The 22125-nt window shown below is 37.5% G+C and overlaps 1 protein-coding gene across 1 annotated transcript in view; it reads right to left on the bottom strand.

The window, feature by feature from the left end:
- Positions 1-5176: 5176 nt before the first annotated feature.
- Positions 5177-22125, bottom strand: part of LOC133641711 (paired box protein Pax-6-like) — a 37330-nt gene continuing 20381 nt past the window's right edge. The window contains exons 3-6 of the mRNA XM_062035654.1: positions 21213-21343; positions 20754-20969; positions 14111-14273; positions 5177-5190 (exon numbers count right to left, since the gene is read on the bottom strand). Of these exons, the coding sequence (XP_061891638.1) occupies positions 5177-5190; positions 14111-14273; positions 20754-20969; positions 21213-21343 (524 nt within the window). The remainder of the gene's footprint in view (positions 5191-14110; positions 14274-20753; positions 20970-21212; positions 21344-22125) is intronic.

Genomic DNA, 22125 nt, shown 5'->3' with positions numbered 1-22125 from the left:
ACAACCTATGAAGGAGAATGAAGCAATTGCTCAGAGTCACAGTCAATTGGGCGTAAAGAGACACAAATGTCACCAGACACTACCTCTTTCCTCCCCCGTCACACATATGCACACAAATGCACAAACATACTGTAGACAGATGGAGGGGGGAACATGTTGTAGCTTACCAGGACTTGGCTGTTGTCATTACAAAATACTGCTGGAAGAGGGGCAGCAGTATATGGGCCCACTGCCATGGTACATGTTCTTTTTGTTACCTGTAATAGTCATCGTGCTGTCAAACTATTTTATTAAGATTAATCACATGGATGCTGTAGATTATTTTCTATTAATCAAGATAAAAAATACATCATTTTAAATCTATATTACCGTATTTTCCCGACCATAGGGCGCACCGGATTATAAAGTGCACTGCCGATGAATGGTCTATTTACGATATTTTTCATATATAAGGTGCACCAGATTATAGGGCGCATTAAAGGAGTCATATTATTATTATTTTTTTCTAAATTTAAAAAATAAATAACATGTAATGGTGGTTCTTTGGTCAAAATGTTGCATAGATTATGTTTTACATCTTTTTCATCTTCAAGCCACTTTCTGACAGTCGCTCCAGGATGCGCCGTTTTGTGGGCGGTCTTATTTACGTGGCTCACCCCGTCATCTTTGTTGTACCGGATTAACGTGCAAGGACGGGAGTGGAAGAAGTGTCAAAAGATGGCGCTAACTGTTTTAATGACATTCAGACTTTACCTAAATCAATAATGGAGCAGCATTTCCTCATCCGTGGCTCACTAGTGCAATAAAAAAATTGTGAAAAACCGTCCGACCGGAACTCTCTAATAACTAAAGTTCCTTGGGTGAATAATGTAAACTCACTACACCGGTATGTTTTAGCGCTTTCATGGCGAGTTTACCGACAAATATAAGTAAGAACTTTACACTACTTTATATTAGAAATGGCAACACTGGATGATAACAGTCCCGTAACAAGAAGATAGAGAAGAAGTAGAAGCTTATCGACTATTTTTCAGATCAGCAGGTAACGGAAGGTAAGAAAAGTTGACTTTGCATAATATTGCGAAACAAAACACCAGATAATGTGTCTTACCTTATACACACACCATGATAATACTCGTATGTTGAAGCACACTACAATCCATCAAGCGGTGTGGCTTCATAGTTTACCAAAGTCGTACTAAAACATTTTGATAGATTTTCGAGGGCCTTGTGTAATGTTCTATATTGTCAATGGAACATATAACATTGTGGTGTTGTTTACTTGAGTCATATTGCCATCATATTGCAGTGTACACGTACCTCTTGTGTGTGACTGCCGTCATATTGCAGTCTACACGTATCTCTTATGTTTGATTGCCATCTACTGGCCACACTTATCATTACACCATGTACAAAATGAAATAGCTTCGAGGTCGGCAAGCAAAACCAGAATTATTCCGTACATTAGGCGCACCGGGTTATAAGGTGCACTGTCGAGTTTTGAGAAAAAATAATAATAATTTAATTGCGCCTTATAACCCGGAAATATGGTAATGATGTTATGCATGAGCAAAGAGACCTAAGAATGTTTTTTAAATATAAAAAAAAACATTCATCCACAATAAGATGGACCTGTTATTACTTTTGTGTTGTACATTCAGTATTTTAAGATAGTTTGGTGAAAAGCAAATGCCTTCCTGCAGATTGTGAGTAGTACTTTATGTTGGTGGACTGTATTGTTTTTTTGTACTCCAATATCTTTTGAAGATTCAGCAACCTATCACTGAAACACTGCTTGGACAAACTGCTTGAAATGCTTTGCACGAGATGTTCAGGGGATTTCAGTCTTTCTACACTGCAAATACCGTAGTTTAGTTACATTACATTTTTTAATCAGATTTAGACCAATGGCAGATTAATCCACAGTTGTGCATTAATTTTGACAGCACTAAATAATAACTAAAAAAAACACTCAGAGAACGCAGCCCTCCGCCAAGCCCTATCTCCCAATAGAAAAGACTTATTTTTCAATCACTAGTTTCTTATTGCATTTGTGTCATTTTTTTAAAGTTTCATCAAAATCCGCCCATAACTTTTAAATCTACATTGCTAACTAACAAACAAACAAACCTTAGCAAGTACCAGGGGCAGACCTAACATAAGGCAAACATAGGCTACCTTTTTCCCACCTTTTACGGGGCACGGTAGTGGCGACCCATCAGCGTTCATGTTCTGTAACACTGTATAATGTTTGTTTGTCTAATGTTGAACGGGATTGTGCTGAAAATAAAATGTTGTTGTACTTGTGCAATGACAATAACAAATCCATCCATCACCCATCTATGGCGTTTTTTTTAAAGAGACATACACAGAAGTCATACTGACTGGTCACTAGGTGTCAGTCACGTCACATGGATGTGCTCGAGTACGTATACGATGACCCTCCGAAAGTTAATAAACGTACTTATAAAAATAATACAGCCTTTCAATAAAGTCAACAAGACAAATATATCATTTATTGAATACAAACTTGACTAAATAAAGGAAGGAAAAGTCGTAACAAGGTTTCTATATGTCAATCAGCAGAAGGATCATTACCGTGGCAAAAGGAGAGCTACACCTCCGGGCCACAATATTTTACAAATCCAATATTTTAGAAGATGTGTGGAGTGTTGAATGGCTGTTAGTCTGTGTTGGCACTGTAATGAGGTGGCGAATTGTCCAGGGTATACCCTGCCTTCCGCTCGAGTGCAGCTGGGATAAGCTGTAGAAAATGGATGGATGGATGGATGATGAGCGCAATCAATCTATCCTGCCAACACACCTGCTGTACGCAGGGCCTCAGCAGGTACTCAACTCATCTCTTTCCCACGGAGGGGAGAAAAGGTGCTAGTAGCTTCAGGTTACAAAATTGAATCTATGGATGGAAAAGTGTGCCTCTCCTTACCAAGCCTCCTGGAATGTGATGATCTACCTAACAACAGATCAGAAATCCCAACACCTAATGCTGCAGCCAACCATACTCACCTCAAATCAGTTGCTAACCTCATCCCAGAGCTGGATCCTAACGCGTCCATCATGCTTCTCCTTGGGAGAGACATCATCTCTGTCCACAAAGTGCGCAAACAGGTTGATGGGCCACGCGATGGTCCCTATGCTCAAAAATTTGACCTGGGATGGGTGATCGTTGGAAATGTATGCTTGGGAGATGTTCACAAGCCATAGTTCACAGTGAATAACTTCAACACCATTACGACTGAACAAAGGCGTCCCACAGTCTTTAAACCTTGTCCTAACATATTTCAAGTCAAGGAGAGACATGGCCAGTTTCAAAGCCTTGAATACTCAAAGGTAACCTTCACAAAGAAATGTAAGCAAGATGACGTGGGCGCTACAGTGCTTCAGCAGACCAAAGATGACAACAAAGTCGGTCCATCCATTGATGACATCGCCTTCCTGCAAATCATGGAGAGGGGTTTGAAAAAGGACATAACCAACAGCTGGGTAGCTCCGCTGCCATTTAAGGCTCCAAGGCCCAAGCTTCCTGACAACAAAGTTCAAGCCTTGAAGCGTTTTTCCTCTCTGAGACTTAACTTCGAAAGAAAACCAGTGATGAAAGAGCACTCTTTTAGCTTCATGGAAAAGATATTTCAAAATGAGCATGCTGAAATAGCTCCTCCACTCCCATCTAATGAAGAAAGATGGTATTTACCGGCCTTTGGTGTATACCATCCATCCGAAAAAACCTGGGAACATCCGTGTGGTGTTTGACTCCAGCGCCCAATACAATGGTGTGTCACTAAACGACGTGCTGTTAACTGGACCCGACCTCAACAACACCCTTATAGGGGTACTCCTCAGGTTTCGCAAATAAGCTGTAGCCATAACAGCAGACATTCAGCAGATGTACCACTGTTTCTTAGTCAGAGAAGAGGACTGCAATTATCTCAGGTTTTTATGGTTCAAAAACAACAACTCATCTGAAGACATCATGGAATACAGAATAAGGAAATTCTTTGGAAATTGTGCCTCTCCCGCAGTGGCCCTCTACTGTTTAAGACAGTCAGTGAAAAATGCAGAGCCCGTTGTAAAGCAGTTTGTCAACCGCGACTTTTATGTATATGACGGGCTAACGTCACTTCCCTCCGTCAAAGCTGCAGTAAAGCTGCTCAAGAGGACGCAAGAGGTTCTGTTAGACTTAAACTTGAGGCTTCACAAAATCGCCTCAAGTAAAGGAGAAGTTATGAATGCATTCCCATCTCAGGACCATGCCATCAACTTAAAGGACCTGGACTTCACTTCAGATATCCTGCCCATGCAACGTAGTCTGGGACTTAACTGGGATCTAATGTCAGACACATTTACCTTTCAAGTAGCTGATGAGCAAAAGCCTTTCACCCGCAGAGGTGTCTTGTCAACTGTCAACAGCATCTATGATCCCCTAGGATTTCTTGCCCCTGTCACCATACAAGGCAAGCTGATCCTGCGTGAGCTCATGCAGAACAACGGAGATTGGGATGCACCTCTTCCTCAAGAAATGGAAGAGACATGGTCAACGTGGCGATGCTCATTGAAAGATCTCAGCAATCTCCAGATCCCAAGAGTTTACACACAGTCTTCTCCTACAGCGGTGTCAAAAAGAGAGATAGTCATCTTTTGTGACGCTTCCACAAAGGCAATTGCAGCAGTTGCATACTTAAAACTAACAGAGAAAAATGGAACCAACTACGCGGGCTTTCTCATGGGAATGGCCAAGCTTACACCCTTGTCAGAACAAATTGTCCCTAGACTTGAGCTTTGTTCTGCACTATTAGCGGTGGAGCTTGCCGAGCTCATCACCTCAGAGATGGACATGGAGGTTGACATCACTTTCTACAGCAACAAAAGGTCGTTCTTGTTTATATCATCAATGCCAGACCTGTTGTACCAATGTCCACCGACCCAGATGACCCCCAAATACTCTCGCCAGCATCACTCCTCACACAAAAGGTCAGTCTCTCAACTGCTCCCGTAGGCGACTGGGTAAATGATCTCCACAAGCAACAGTGGCGTCAAGTCCAGCATTTGGCTCAAACCTTTTGGGACAGATGGAAGAAGCAATACCTATCCACACTTCAGCCACAAAGGAAGTGGCATTCACCCCACCCTAACCTCCTGCCTGGAAGTGTAGTGCTCCTCAAAGATGACCAACTGAAGAGAAACCATTGGCCATTAGGACTGATTACACAAGTCTTCCCAAGCAAAGATGGCAGAGTTCGCAAAGTGGAGATAAAGTCTCCAGAAAGGATGGGACCAACGGGTTCCTGCGGCCAGTCACAGAGACAATCCTGCTTATGGCACCAGAGAAGCCATAGTAACCTTTGGGACAGTTTGGTAGTGGCGGCTTAATCCGCCAGGCGGGGAGTGTTCTGTCTTGTTTGTTGAATTTATTGATAATATATGTAAAACCAGTGTGTAAGTTCACTTTGGAATTCAACAGTGAGGTGCACTTCCTCCTTTAGACAGTGGGAGGCAGTATTGCCTAGTTTACAGTAAGGAGTTCCTCTCAGGTCTACTTTAAGCTAGTTCGGTGACGCTTGCAAACGTTTTCATCCGCTCGAATCTTATGCCAAACAAAGTATCATCGGTTGAGTAGTATGTTAATATTTGATTGAGTTGTATTATTTGTTGGCTGTGATGTAAATTGGAAGTAATTCATACAGTGAAGTGAATGTTAGCATAGTAAGCTAGTTTGCTGTAGAGCACTTAAATTACATATTTTGTGGCGTTTATTTATCCATTTAAGCTCAATACACAGCATAATGCATGTTTTATTGTAGTATGCTTGTGTGTGTAATTGGCTGTGTGTGCATGTCTGTAATGTAAGCATCCTTTCTGCTTTCAGTTTTACCCTTTTTATGGTCAATAAACCTGTGGACAAGAAGACGTTTTTCAGAGTGTTTGATCAAGGAAAGGTGTTAGGGTAAAGCCAAGATATTCCTACATATGGAGGGCGGCACAAAAGGGTTATTGTAGGATTTGACTACAGGGCTGATAGTCAAATCAGACTCCTCTGATTTGAATTGTTGAATCTTTGACTATTTGAAGACAACCTAAGCCCATATCAATTACAGTAAACATTGATCAGTGATATCCATTGCACGGCCATATGTGTACACAGCTCGCATGGTAGTTTTTCACAACAAAAGGTAAATGACCAGGTTGTTTTTTGTTCTGTGGCAGACCACAATGACTAAGTTTTTTTGGCCCCCAAATGACTGAGTCCAAATTCTCCTGGCTGAGATAATCATGTTTAATGTATATATTTTACAAGCTGTCAATATTTAAATGTTTTTTTATTCAGAACTAATAATAAAATAGAGCCAGTGGCTATTGGATGAAAATAATGTTGATATAATGTTAAGATTTGAGGAAGTCGTTGTGGTTTGTGAAGCTCTTTGAGGCACTGTGATTAAGGGGTTTATATATATATGGGATAAGCTGTAGAAAATGGATGGATGGATATATATATATATATATATATATATATATATATATATATATATATATATATATATATATATATATATATATATATATATATATATATATATATATATATATATACATATATATATATATATATATATATATATATATATATATATATATATATATATATATATATATATATATATATATATATATATATATATATATATATATATATACACAGTTTATATATATATATATATATATATTAGGGCTGCAACAACTAATCGATTAAAATCGATTATAAAAATAGTTGGCGATTAATTTAGTCAACGATTCGTTGGATCTATGCTATGCGCATGTGCTGAGGCTACGTTTTTTTATTTTATTTTATTTTTTTAACCTTTATTTATAAACTGCAACATTTACAAACAGCAGAGAAACAATAATCAAAATAATAGGGGTGTAACGGTACGTGTATTTGTATCGAACCGTTTCGGTACGGTGGTTTCGGTTCGGTGCGGAGGTGTACCAAACGAGTTTCCACACGGACATATTAAGTAGCGTACTGCACGTTGTGTAAACAATACTCAAAATGCCGGACATTTGAGGCATTTAAGAAACTCCGCCCTGACAGCTCCGCAAAAGAGGACATGTCCGGTGAGAAGATGACGTATGGTCAGTCTATCGTAGCCCGCTAGCTGCTAGCATGCTAGCAAAAGACGACATGTCCTGACCATACGTCCTCTTTTCACCGGACATGTCCTCTTTTGCAGGACTGTCCGGGCGGTGTTTCTTAAATGCCTCAAATGTCCGGCATTTTGAGTTAGGGTTGCGTGTATTTTCAATGTACATTCAGGGTTAAGAAGGTTAAAAACAAAACAAATTGTGCGCACAGCAGCATTCGTGAGGGAGGGGTAGAGACAGAGAGAGCGAGAGAGTTGTGATAAACGCGCTTGCATAGTCAGGCTCTGCTTTTTATCGATAGATTTATCAGATTACATTTTTTATTATCTAGAGCAGGGGTGTCAAAAGTGTGCATTTTTGTAACATTTTCCTTGTTTTATTTGGCAAGTTAAAAGAACATGGCGCCAGTATGCTGTTTTTTTTTCAATAAAATACTGGAAAGGATAGAAATGTAGTTGGTCTCTTTTATCCGATTATTAATCGATCAATCGAAGTAATAATCGACAGATTAATCGATTATCATATTAATCGTTAGTTGCAGCTTTTACACTTTCTTTCCTATCCAGAAATTAATTGCAACTAGTTGTTAGGCGGAATATTGTCTGTGTGCCTCTTGCCAACATAATACATACAGGAAAGTAAAAACTCAGTTTCTCCTCTTTGAAATACAAATCTGTCATCACAAAGCCTTTTAGGATTAAGGGGAGGCTCCATTCAAATTCTCTCTCCTTCCTTCCCCTCTTCTACTCAACCCTCCACCTTGGCGTGAGCATACATCCATCCATCAATTTTCTACCGCTTGTCTCGTTTGGGGTCGCGGGGGTTCTGGAGCCTAGCTCAGCTGCTTCGGACGGAAGGCGGAGTACACTCTGGACAAGTCCCCACCTCGTTAATTTGTGTCTTAATTACAACAGCTTTTTTTTTTCTAACTGAATTTAAGTAACTTCAATTTTGTGACAATTTTATTGAAAAAAATCAGTGTTTTAAAAATCAGTATTTTCAAATTCAGTGTAAAAAATTCAGTGTAAATTAAGACTGAAGCAATCGATCCTTTCTCAGAACCAGCCAATGAGGTGTCAAGTTTGAAGTCACGTGACACAAAACCGCATAAAAAAGGTAGTTAACTGGGCTACCTTGTCATAATACAACATAACTAACATTTCATAGCGCTAGATGTTTTCAAACTCTAGAAATGATTCCAATGGTTAGAATCTGCACTTTTGAGTGACATACGGTTTCTAGTTGTCATGATATGCAGCTAAACTCAGTGTGGTGTTGGATAATGATGTCTAGGTAAACGTAATGAAGAAAACATGTTTGGATGTATTCATAGAACGAAGAATACATGTAAGCTCATTGTTCACAAGACAAAGTTTGGTCATTAAAAGATGAACAACACACCACGGTGACCATAGAAACAGTGATATTATATCGAATAAGTGGATTTTTTAAAAAATCCTTTTGCCTTTATTTTTCGCCGTGTTTTTTGCATCTTTGAAAAGATGTCGATCAAGGAGCTGGTCTGCAGTAGAGGAACAATGTTCATGTATTTTAAATATTCAGTCTTTTATTATTCATAGTTAATATTGTAAATCCTACATTCTTTTTAAGTAAAAAAAAAAAAAGACCATCTCCAAACGGAATGAACATTAGTTATTTTATCAAATTATATGACAGTCAGAATGTACAGTACATAAAAATATAGAATGTGGGATTTACAATATAATCTATGAACAATAAAAAACTGGATATTGAGAATATGCTCCTGCAGAAAAGATGTCATGCAAGAAGGTGTCTTGCTTCACATCTTTTACAATCGAGCAAGAGCAACAAGATGCAACAAACACAGGGAAACAAACGCAAAGAGTTAAAAACATACACATATTCAATATAAAATCACTGTTCTGCAGGCCTCTGTCTGACACTCACTATCAGGGTTTTTTGCTCTGTAAACAAGCCCCGCCCACTCTGCCCTACTCTGTTCATGCCTCGTCTGTCACTCAAAAGTTCAGATTCTAACCATTAGAATAATTTCTATAGTTTGACAATATCCAGCGGGCTGCATTGAATTGTTAATTATGTTGTATTATGCCAAGGTTGCTGTTTATGCTCTTTTGCAAGACCTGTGTCACGTGACTTCAAACTTGACACCTCATTGGCTGGTTTTGTCACACCTGGGTGAAGTCCTGTCTGTGTTTTGTCTGGTTTCAGGTTGTCTTGTCACTTCCTGTTTTATTTTGAAAAGCTAACTCTCCCTCTCGTTTCAGATCAGTTGCCCTTCCTCGTGTGTCATCGTTTGTCCTCATTGATTCCACCTGTTCCCCCATGCTTAAATGTATCGCCCTTTGTCTGTTCTGTGCCAGAGTGATTTGTATCTTCTTGTGCATACCTCCAGAATTTCTTTGCCCACAGCCATAGCCATGTTTGGTGTTACCTTTTGGATCCTCGGGAGAGTTTTGGTTTGTAACCTTTTCAGGTAAAGTTTAGCTTCATAGTATCGCCTCCATTGGAGTGGTTTTTGTTAGTGATGGGTTGATGGGGCGTCATGAAGCGTTTCGACACATTGCAAAACTGTATTGATACTGTGTCAATACTGTGTCACTAAATACTGACATCTGCTGGACATTAAAAATCCCTACAGGCAACCTATGGACCGACTCAACTGACACTGATTTTATGACCTAGTATATACAATAATATAAACCAAGTCATTGTATTTCATTTAGGATTATTTCATATCTTCATTTAAATAAAAATATATTTGTATCTTTTTTAGATACAGTCAATAAATAATGTGAACATGTATCATAACATGGAAAACTAAGAGAACGTGTTGTGAATGAGGCTGCTTGTGGACTGGGATTTTTTTTTTTTTTTTTACACATTTTTATTAAAAAAACCCCAGTTTTTCCAACGTATTACATTTTAGACGATTTCTCTTAGTTATTATTTCTCCGGCTGTAGAAAAGACCCGCTCACAGGCAATGTTCCCTCTAATTGTTCATGTGTGTGAGCAAACACAAAAACTCCCTGAGCATTCAGTGGAGCACATGTGAGCGTGGCAATACCAGCAGCACACCTGTCTCAAACCAATCTTTTATAATAACACTCAAATGAGAGGAGTCATTTTCATGAGATTATTTTGTAATATTAGTGATTTGGCCCACTTGTAATGAAAATAAAAGAAATCTTGTTTTTCATAAGCTATGCATTAGTATTGTACAATATGTCTGGGTGGGGGTCCTGCTTTGGAAATCATTTGTACCCCTTTTAGAGATCACATTTAGTTCCCCTTAAACATCCTCATGTTGCACAATGAAATGTAAGCATAGGATGAAGTGTGCATTCCTGTAACTTTCTCTAGTAACAGCATTCCATGATTAATATCAATAAATTGACATTAATAATAAATGACTCATATCATATCAAATCACATGTATGACTGAGGAGTCATAGTGTAACTTTGTGTGGTGTTTGAGTTGTCCGACTTTTTGTGTGGCCGTAAACGCACCAGTAGCTTAGTGGTATGCGTGTTGGTGACAGATGACAAGTTGGTTTTGGCCTGGTTTGTACGGCAGAAAATGACTATTTTTTTGAGATATAAGTTTTTTATTCATGTTTTTGGTGTGGTTATGGCCGAATATAAACAGTTTCGCTCAATAAAGTGATCGATATAATTCCTGTCCTCGAAGCATCTCGATAGACGTTACAATAATTGAACGGTGTTGGCGAACACTGTTAGGGCCGCTTGTTGTCACTGTCACTCAGAGTTGCATTACACAATTACACAGAATAATTTTGTTTATTTTGTTTAGAATTCAGATGGGATTGATTTGGTGCGCGGCATATATTTGCTGTGTGCAGAGGACGCTTGAGCAGTGCGCAATTGCGCAGGCGCGCACCTTAGAGGGAACGTTGCTCACAGGGCACAGAGGAGGCGGGAGTGCGACACAGTTCGCGTATCGGCCACGTGACCAAAACAGCTCATGATCGGTCACGTGACTTTCTAAAAGCGGTACGCGCACCGACACAGGGTATCGCTCTATGAGCTCGACGCATGCGCCGATGCATCGGTGTTGCCGGACCCATCACTAGTTTTTGTTGTATTTTGTATTTTTGTTCCTTAGAAAGTTTTTCCCTCCGTAGCTGGAGCGTTTTGAGTTTGTCAATAATTTTATAAATTTAGTGGTCAAGTTAGATCAGTATTAATAGCCTGTTTTGTTTCTCCCGTTTTGGATCCCTTCCCTTGTTATAAATAAAGAACTGCTTCTGAAATCCTGCGGTTGTGTTTAGAGTCCAATTCGGGTCGTGACATTTTGAGACAGAATCGAATGCTTCTGACTTGATTTACCAGAAGTGCCGGGACCCCGAGAGGGATGAGCAGTAGAAAATGGATGGATGGATGGATTGAGTCTTGCATTTCGAAGCAGCAATTTTTTTTTACACTGAATTTTTGTACAGTTAATTTTAGAACACTGAATTAATTTTCAATGAAATTGTCAGCATAATTTGATGGACAAAAATTCAGTTCTCAAAATTCAAATGCAAAAAAATCAGTTACATAAATTCAGTGTCCAAAAAAAAAGCTTTGTAATACAGACACAAATGAACCTCCATTCTAGCATCTAGTGTCATGGCCAAGTATTGCAAATAAGCCCCAATGCATATGAACGTCGATCGAGTCTTGCTAAGTCATCAACCCTTGCAGTTTGCCAGCAGTGAATAAGGCAGATGTGACAAATATTTGTTTACTTTCAAGATGCAGTCACACGCGAAACTTTTGATGTATTTTCGTCTGTCTTTATTAAGGAGAAGAACGTTTTGAAAGATAAGGTTTTTGGTGAAATATGCAACTGCTGCCGCATCAGCTTGCGGTATGTAAAATGTGTTCCATTGTCTATTTTTGTTTGAAGCCAGTATTTATGTACAGTAGCGAGGGAGGTACTTCGTCCATCCTCCCTACCTGACGGATTATTGCTTGTGTTCTGATATTTGGATTCTTCTCGAAAGTGGAAAGCAGTGGTGGCAAGCCAGCCAAGATAGATGGCTGTTATACAGCAAAGCATGCAAACTATCTGAGTACAAAAGAGGCTTAAATCCTCCTGCAAAAAGCAGATATGAGCAAAAAAATCAAACTATGCAATGCAAAAAAACCCTATACTTTATGAAAAACAGATTTGTCGGGAGATATCAAGCATTATATGTCGGTAATATCGAACTATTGTGCTCCAGACAAATTCTACATGACAAAACAGATCAAGACTCCCCTGGATAAATATACATCGTTTTTGCTCCGGTCAGGTTGCATTTTATGATTTAACTTTGCGTCTACTGCCATGTTTGTTGCTGTTGCATGCGCTTGTTTACAAGTCGCGTTTTTTTTAATAACTATCGATGTCACCATTGTGTATGTCCTGAGAGCTTCATTTATGATTGTTGTCTTTGGTAAAAACTTAATTCATTTAGGTTTTGCTCACATTTGCTTTCTTTTATTTAGACTCGCCGAGTTGGTGCTTTTTGTATACACCGAGTTGGTGTATTTCATAAACACGTGTTAGCACGTGTCTAAGAAATACAAATAATATCAAGATAATACTTAAATGGGAAATAATAAACGTTAAAAGTACAGCACAGGCCAAAAGTTTGGACACACCTTCTCATTCACAACACAACTGATGGTCCCAACCCCATAAAGCAATAAATTCCACTAATCAACCCTGATAAGGCACACCTGTGAAGTGTGACTGCAGTCACACTTCACAGTGACTACCTCTTGAAGCTCATCGAGAGAATGCCAAGAGTGTGCAAAGCAGTAATCAGAGCAAAGGGTGGCTATTTTGAAGAAACTAGAATATAAAACATGTTTTCAGTTATTTCACCTTTCAAGTACATAACTCCACATGTGTTCATTCATAGTGTTGATGCCTTCAGTGACAATCTACAATGTAAATAATCAGGAAAATAAAGAAAAAACATTGAATGAGAAGGTGTGTCCAAACGTTTGGCCTGTACAGTATATCAAACAAACTTTTAACAAAGTGATCACTGCTAACTCATTCATTTTTTGACTCTGCTCCCTTGGACTGGAGTGTGAGCTGCATGCTTTTCTCTTCGTCGTTTCGTAAAATCTTGCGCTCTTCTGCCCTTTTTGATTACCTCTCGAGGAACTCTGAAGAAATGTTTATTCTTTTCGTGATTTCAACGATTCGTACAGCCGAAAAGAACACATGCATAGGGGATTTTTTTGTCGAGAAAGGCAAAATGGCACCTAGTACCCATTGAGAACAGAGCTGACGTGACGTGACGACAGTAAAATCAAAGCAATACAGCACCTCATGGTTGACAAGAACGCGCAAAACCAAGTAGAGAAGGCAAAAACACAGGCGGAGGAGGGCTATTCGAATTGAGCCTAAGTGGGTTTTTGAACCTTGCCGCACTTCCTTTTGTGGCCATTTTCTGCTTGTCACTGGGTTCTAACCCAAGCACCAACCATTCCCAAAACTAATAGCTAATATATTTTGTGCCTGATAGTGGGTAAAGCTAGGACACTTAACACAATGAGGAACCAGAATATGATATGGGGGAGTTACCAGACAATTTATATCGAACTTGCGTCATTCTTGCATTTCCATTGGTAGTGACATCACAGATATTAAAACAAGGATACATTGCAAGTACGACATGAAAAGACAGATATGGCAGGAAAGACATTGCTGTCTGTTCGTAGCACCCTTAAATACCGGATTCACTTTTGACCATATTTGTGTCCACAGTCGTCTTGGCTCTGAGTGGTGTTTGTTACTTGGCTATGTCTTTGCCCTATGTGCAGCTTGAGCAATTTGCACTATTCTTGGTCAACATAGTTCAATAGAAATTCATTCTATCCGTGCCATTGACATAGAACACAGACATGAAGATTAGCAAAGTGTAAGCTATTACATTAATTTCTTACCAGTGGCAATGAGTGTGGAGCCCGGGTACCACCCAGTTCGCCCCGCCCAGGTGGCTTGACCATTAAGCATTTTGAGCTTTTCAAACATCCCCTCGCTTCCTTCTGTTCCTATTTGCGTCTTGTCACTGGCCAAGTTCCTTAGCACTCGGTTTATAGAGGAAACCTGATAAGGAAAAAACAACCACAATTTTGCTGCATATTAATACATCAAATGGAATTTACATTACATCAAAATGTTAGTAATTTTGCACAAATAATAAAAGGTTCATTTTATGATGTGTTTGTTTCTATAATGCTGGTAAGTAAAAGTTTATATATTCGTATTATTTACAGATGCGGATTTAAGGAGCTTCATTTGTCATACTCATACACATTTGCACATATACAGTACGAAATTTGGTGCAAGTATTACAAGAGGCAGTAATAAATAGGCAATTTGGGGGCAGAAAAAAAACTGAGGGGGACTATGGAACCCGGTTAGCGTTCAGCAGTCTGACAGCTTCAGGTAAGAAGCTGTCTCTGGTGATTTTATTCCTTATAATCCGCAGCCGCTTGCCTGTGGAGAGAGGTTAAAAGTACTCGTGGGCCTCACGCTAATGTCTACTCTGCAATCCAGGAGTCCCCAAATGTTTTGACACAGTGGCCACATTGAGTAGAAGAATATATATATATATATATATATATATATATATATATATATATATATATATATATATATATATATATATATATATATATATGTATATATATATATATATGTATATATATATATATATATATATATATATATATATATATATATATATATATATATATATATATATATATATATATATATATATATATATATATGTGTTGTTGTTGTCTTGTCCTCCTCTTGTCCCCACAATTTTTTTAATGCTTTTTTTCTAGTAAATAAATGCGATCAATTGGGTCACTCTATTCTGCCTATAAAGCCATTAAAAAACACATTAAAAACCTCCATCAAGGTTATATATACATGCTGTAAATATATGTAATGTAGTAAGAGGCACATTCATAATAACATGTCATATTTGCATATTTTGATGATTTTAAGCATTCCGCGGCGCATTAAATTAAAAAACGCATCACAACGTTCGCTTTTCCTTTGACAACATCACTGATTATTACTCACTGCAGACATCCTTACAGCCTACAAACATAATAAAACATCACTGACTGTACAATGTCAACTGGGATTTTAGGATGTTCATATAATCCCGTTCAGATGAAGAATGACTCCTAATCCTCGCCATTTTCGGGTCTAAATTAGCTGTCAAAGTGTACCAATGTGTTGCATTACGTCCTCATCTTTCCACCATCAAGGTGAGAGGTATTATTTAGGATCAAGAATAAACTTTCACGAGCTCAGAGGCAAGAAAGCAGCTCACCAGCCGATGATGTCAACATAGCAGCATAAGCTAGTTACCTCTCTGTGATCACGGCGCCACTATAGTTAGTCTGTCTGTGTTAGCGCTTATAATAACAATGTCACTAATACTTGGTTACTATTTAAGTCAGAAAATGTAAATGGAGTATATTGTTTCCGGTTTTTGGATGTTTTTTTCCGAGGCCTTTATGGGTGGAATACAAAACCTCTCATTGGCTCCATTGTAAGCACACTTTTTTTATGCTTATTTACCAATTAGAATGCACTTAAATAAAAACATCCGTATTCTTGTTTCTCGTAATGATTGTGAACCATAGGCACAATTCCCAAAAAAGTACTGTTCCCATTTAAAGTGTTGCTGTTGAACATGACTGCATCATTAGTTGTAAACTATTAGATAATACAGTAGTTCACTTGAAAAAAAATTGCAATTACTTTTTTCCTTTTTTATTTGATAATTGTATACACTGGATTATTACCTGCCAGCAGTATGTAGTTATTTCATGTTTCATGTCTTTCAAATTCATTTAAAACTGTTCACACATCTGGATTGTACCTCGGGATACGAGTTCCCAAGCTTACGTGTTCTTAGGAATACTACCTGTCTTTTGACTAACTGTTATGCTTTCTTTTAAGGTCAACAATCCGGGTTATGAGCCTTCCCACCACTCGTTGGCATAGTAAATTCTCACAGTGAACACCGTAAGATTCGTTGAAACATGTGGTCTAACTTACTAAAATGAGATTATAGCTAGGGAAAGACATAACTTTGTTTTTTCTATTATGGAAAGGAAAAAGGTGAATTTCAAGGACAGTGCTGAGAATAGGTGGATGATATTAATGGAATTCAAGAAATACATCATCAATAAAATGACCAAACATGTAGCTATCTTGGTGTAGTAGTTTGGAGCATAGCACAATTAAACTGCACCATACTGAAGCAGAATGAGTTGATAACGCCAGCCAAAAACGTTAAAATAACATCCAAACAGCAGACATTTATCCATGAAAATGTGGAGTAGCAGCTGAAAGCAGATACCATAATACTTTTTCCACCCCCCAAGGTAAATACTAGGGCTGTAAATCTTTGGGTGTGAAGTGAAGTGAATTATATTTATATAGCGCTTTTTCTCAAGCGACTCAAAGCGCTTTACATAGTGAAACCCAATATCTAAGTTACATTTAAACCAGTGTGGGTGTCACTGGGAGCAGGTGGGTAAAGTGTCTTGCCCAAGGACACAACGGCAGTGACTAGGATGGCGGGAGCGGGGATCGAACCTGCAACCCTCAAGTTGCTGGCACGGCCGCTCTACCAACCGAGCTATACCGCCCCAACGATGTCCCACGATTCGATTCAAAATCGATTCTTGGGGTCACGATTCGATTCAAAATCGATTTTTTTTTTCAATTCAACACGATTCTCGATTCAAAAACGATTTTTTTTTTTTTTTTTTATTTTTTTTAATGAAAACAATGTACAACAATACCATAATAATGCAATACAATTTCAAAACCAAACCCGGCCCAGCAACATTCAGAATAGCAATAAACAGAGCAATTGAGAGCAATTGAGGACACACAAACATGACACGGAACAATCTAAAAGTAGTGAGACAAAAATGAATATTATCAATATTAGTTACTATTTCAACATAGCAGTGATTAAAAATCCCTCATTGATATTATCATTAAAAATATTAATAAAAACAATAGTGTGACAGTGGCTTACACTTGCATCGCATCTCATAAACTTGACAACACAGTATGTCCAATATTTTCCACAATGATATAATAAGTCATATTTTGGTTCATTTAATAGTTAAAACAAATTTAAATAATCGATCCCATATTCCAATATATGACTCATTATTATCTAAACTAAATGCAGTTTTTTCTACTGATATCATCTCCATAGCTTGTGTGTACCAGTCAGTATGAGTAGGACTATCAACATCTATCCATTTTTTAAATATTACCCTTTTTGTTATTATGCATATTGAAAGATATGCATTTTTACTCGTTGATGACATGTTACTAAATTGATGGAGATCCCCAAGAATACAAGTTTGCAGTGTCATTGGGGTATTTATATTAAGGACTGTGATTGCTTCTTTTGTTGTTTTCAACCATAACTCTTTTATTCTCTGACATTCCCACAATAAATGAACAAGAGTTGCCTCAGCTGCCCGACACTTCATACATAACTTGCTATCTACTACACCAATTTTAAACAGCGGAGAAGATGTAAAACACAATCTATTCAATATCTTAAATTGAGTCAGCTTATCTTTAATGCTTCTAAAGGGCTTAGTGGCATTTTTCCAAATATAATTCCATGATATGTCTCTTTCATCTAAAATGTTTAAGTCCATCATCCATTTCCGAACACATGCATCATTTGCATTTCTAGTGTGGTGTTCATTTATTATTCCATAAAATAGTTTAAATAATTTCTTAAATGTATCTTGATTAAAACGTGCATCTTCCAGTTCATGGCTATTTAAGGACATACTTTCAGAGGATATGCATTTATTTACAGCGTGTTTTAAAGAGATACAATTTAAAAAATGATTTCTGGGTACATTATATTGAAAAATAAATCATTGAACGGTTTAAAATAGTTTTTATTAATAATATGATGATGTTTAGTAATACCTCTGTCTTTCCATGTTGTCCATTTAACCACATTTTTATTAATTATGATATTAGGATTGTACCAAAGCGGTTGATTGACAGATGTCATTGACTTGATTCCTAGTATTTTCTGACACAGTTTTAGAATGTTAAAGGTGGCTTCTATTGGGCTCTACTTCAATTCATTAGGTATTTTTTTAATATAATATAAACTCCCCACATCACTGTCCAAATTCATTAACATATGTTTTTCTATGTTGATCCAGTCCTTAACTGCAGAAGAATGAAATTAGTGGCTTGCTTGTTCACAACCGAAGGAGATATAATAATGTAAGAAGTTTGGTAATTGTAGTCCTCCTCTATCTTGTGTACAAGACAACCTTTAGTATGAACAACTGGCCTTCTTTCCACACCATATAAAATGTGATATCATTGTATGTATTTTCTTAAACCAACTTTTATTCATTAGGACAGGCATCATGGTCAGTATAGAATTAACTGCTGGCAGTATACTAATTGTTACTATGTTCACCCGACCCCAAAGTGATATTTGGAGACGTGACCAGCGTTCCATTTTGGATTCTATCTTATTTTTTAAATGTTTAAGATTTAGATCTCTGCTTGTATAAAGGTTTGGTGTAATGTGTAGTCCTAGATATATGATTTCTGCCTCTTTCCATTTAATTTTGGAGTTCTGAACTTGTGATTTCTTGCAGTGTTTATTAAGTGGTAATATTTCACATTTGTCCCAATTGACTTTATACCCTGATAAACAGCCATATTCAGTGATGACATTATTGATATAGTGAAGAGAGGAGTTAACATGTGACAGGTAGAGAATTATGTCGTCACAATACATCGATAGCTTATTATACTGAGAGCCAATTTTTATAACATGAATATTATTTTCACTTCTTATTTTTGCAGCTAAGGGTTCAATAACCAAATTAAATAATAATCCAGATGCAGGACATCCCTGTTTTACTCCTCTTTTTAACGAAAAAGGTTCTGAAATATGATTATTGGTTTTGACTGATGCCATGGGCCTAGTATAAAGCATCTTAATCCATTGAATAAAATTATCTCCAAATCCAAATTTACATAATGTGCAAAACATAAATGACCAGTTTATGCGGTGGAATGCCTTCTCCGCATCAACAGTACATACTGCTGTGGGATAAGGGAGACTTCTAGCATAGTAAATAACATTAAACAATTTCCTTGTATTGTCTGAAGATTGTCGACCTTCCATGAAGCCAGTTTGGTCAGTATGAATTAATTTTCCTATTACATTTGATAATCGTGTGGCTAAGATTTTTGCCAAGATTCAAAAGGATTCTCTATTCATTCAATACATAGATTTCAGCAGGATCTACCCCAGTCTGCTGACATGCAAGCAGAGTAGTAGATTTTTTTGCTTTTATAATTGTAAAGGACAATGTTTTATCAACTGATTGCAATAATGTAAATTTGTTTTAACTATTAAATGAACCAAAAATATGACTTATTTTATCTTTGTGAAAATATTGGACACAGTGTGTTGTCAAGCTTATGAGATGCGATGCAAGTGTAAGCCACTGTGACACTATTGTTCTTTTTTTTTTTTTTTGGAAATGTCTAATGATAATGTCAATGAGGGATTTTTAATCACTGCTATGTTGAAATTGTAACTAATATTGATACTGTTGTTGATAATATTCATTTTTGTTTCACTACTTTTGGTTTGTTCTGTGTCGTGTTTGTGTCTCCTCTCAATTGCTCTGTTTATTGCTGTTCTGAGTGTTGCTGGGTCGGGTTTGGTTTTGGAATTGCATTGCATTGTTATGGTATTGCTGTGTATTGTTTTGTTGGATTGATTAATAAAAATAATACATTTAAAAAAAAATAAAAATAATTATGAGTATTTTTTTTTTAAAAATCGATTTTTTAAAAATGAGAATCGATTCTGAATCGCACAACGTGAGAATCGCGATTCGAATTTGAATCGATTTTTTCCCAAACCCCTAGTAAATACTGTACATTATTATTACATCACTTTATACAACTACTGTAGTGGTTTGTACTACATTCTATCGTATTGTTTTCAATACAATATTTGTATCTAAAAGTTTGCTTTACTTTTTTAAAAGGCATGTTACATGCTAAAATTGTGCTGTATTGGGGGATAAAGCCCCAATAAATTGATTTCAATTAATTTCATTTGGCGACACTATGTCACAATAAACGTTTTTCAAAGTATAAACTGTGTCACAGAACCATTTCACATATTTCACAAGGTATCACTGTATTATGTTTTGCAAAACTCACCAAACTTTTAAAACAGAGGTACACTGTGGTTATGTTGTACCGTTACACCCCTAATATTCAGTATCCTGGTATGGATTTTCTTTTTTTAGCACTGTACGTCTGATTTAAAAGACTGCCACAGTGTAATGATCCACACAAATGCATGCCACAACACGTTTATATTTGAAGGCATTGTAATGCACAGGAAGTGTATCTAAAAATATATTTTCACTTTCTACTGTAATTATTGACAAAGGTTTGACATTGGACTTTTGTTTTGTTTTTAATCAAGATGCAAAAATGAAAGCTTACACTGGGAATATTGTCATTAGTGCAGGCTCCCTCCGCCAACAGTCTGTCTCTGATCTCCCAGGCGAAGATCGATGGACACTCTCTCTTGTACAGAGCGATTTTGCTTACAACTTCTGGAGTGGCAACCCGAGGTTTACTTCCTCCGATTGCCCGAGGACGAATCGAACCTGTCTCGTAATACCTGCCTAAAATCTTACTCACACAGCCATTGGACACCTGAAAACAATAGAAATACAAACTTAAAAATTAAAAACGTAAGTTTGATTTCTTTTCAACTATAAATCCAATTTGACTGTGACAGTGGTTAAAGCTTGGTAGGTAATAGAATGTGGACAGTAGAGCAATTCAATAAAAACAGAGCAAATACTGTAAGTTTTCTATGCAAGCTGTGACCCAAAATAAAATGTTTATTTAGCAGATTGTGCTTTTATGGCTGTTAGTGCTGTACCCAGGCTGTACCTGTAGAATTCTGGATATATCACATGGTCGAGCTCCACTGTGAGCCAGTTCTACTATCTTCTGCCTGGTGGAATCAGGCAATGGTCTCCCATTCACAAACACACCTCCAAGCTGGTTTACCCCACTGTGACCTACACTCACAAAACAAAAAAATAAGCTGTTAACGAGCAAATACAAATATTAGAATTACTGAATTATACAGGAGCAAAACTGTCAAATAAAGCACTCATACTAAAACAAATTAACAAAATGTGAAACGTTTTTTAATCTAAAAAATATATATTTAAAAAAAAGAAAAGTTAGATTCCATTTTTTTTGGATCAAAAATGATAAATAAATAAATAATAAATGGGTTATACTTGTATAGCGCTCTTCTACCTTCAAGGTACTCAAAGTGCTTTGACACTATTTCCACATTCACGGCGGGAGCTGCCATGCAAGGCGCTAACCAGCACCCATCAGGAGCAAGGGTGAAGTGTCTTGCCCAAGGACACAACGGACGTGACTAGGATGGTAGAAGGTGGGGATTGAACCCCAGTAACCAGCAACCCTACGATTGCTGGCACGGCCACTCTACCAACTTGGCCACGCCATCCGTACAAAGCTATTAAATAATACAGACATTTACAAAACGTGAGACACCTGTACAAAGCTCCAATCTGACAAAAAGGGCAGTTATTGCCTTTGACTTGAACTAACCAATGAACAATCATGCCTTTATACATCATCTATGTTTAAAATGTTCTCATCCAACCTGATGGAGCTTGAGAGCTGCTGCAAGAAGAATGGACCAAATTGCCCAAAGATAAGCTTGTGGTATCATATTCAAAAATACTTGTGGCTGTAATTGCTACCAATGGTGCATCAACAAAGTATTGAGCAAAGGCTGTGAATACCATTTTTTTTTTTTGTA

The sequence above is a fragment of the Entelurus aequoreus genome, linkage group LG24, assembly GCF_033978785.1.
Source record: "Entelurus aequoreus isolate RoL-2023_Sb linkage group LG24, RoL_Eaeq_v1.1, whole genome shotgun sequence".
Lineage (NCBI taxonomy): Eukaryota > Metazoa > Chordata > Actinopteri > Syngnathiformes > Syngnathidae > Entelurus > Entelurus aequoreus.
The sequence above is the reverse complement of the archived record's forward strand: the minus strand, read 5'-3'. Positions and strand labels throughout refer to the sequence as shown.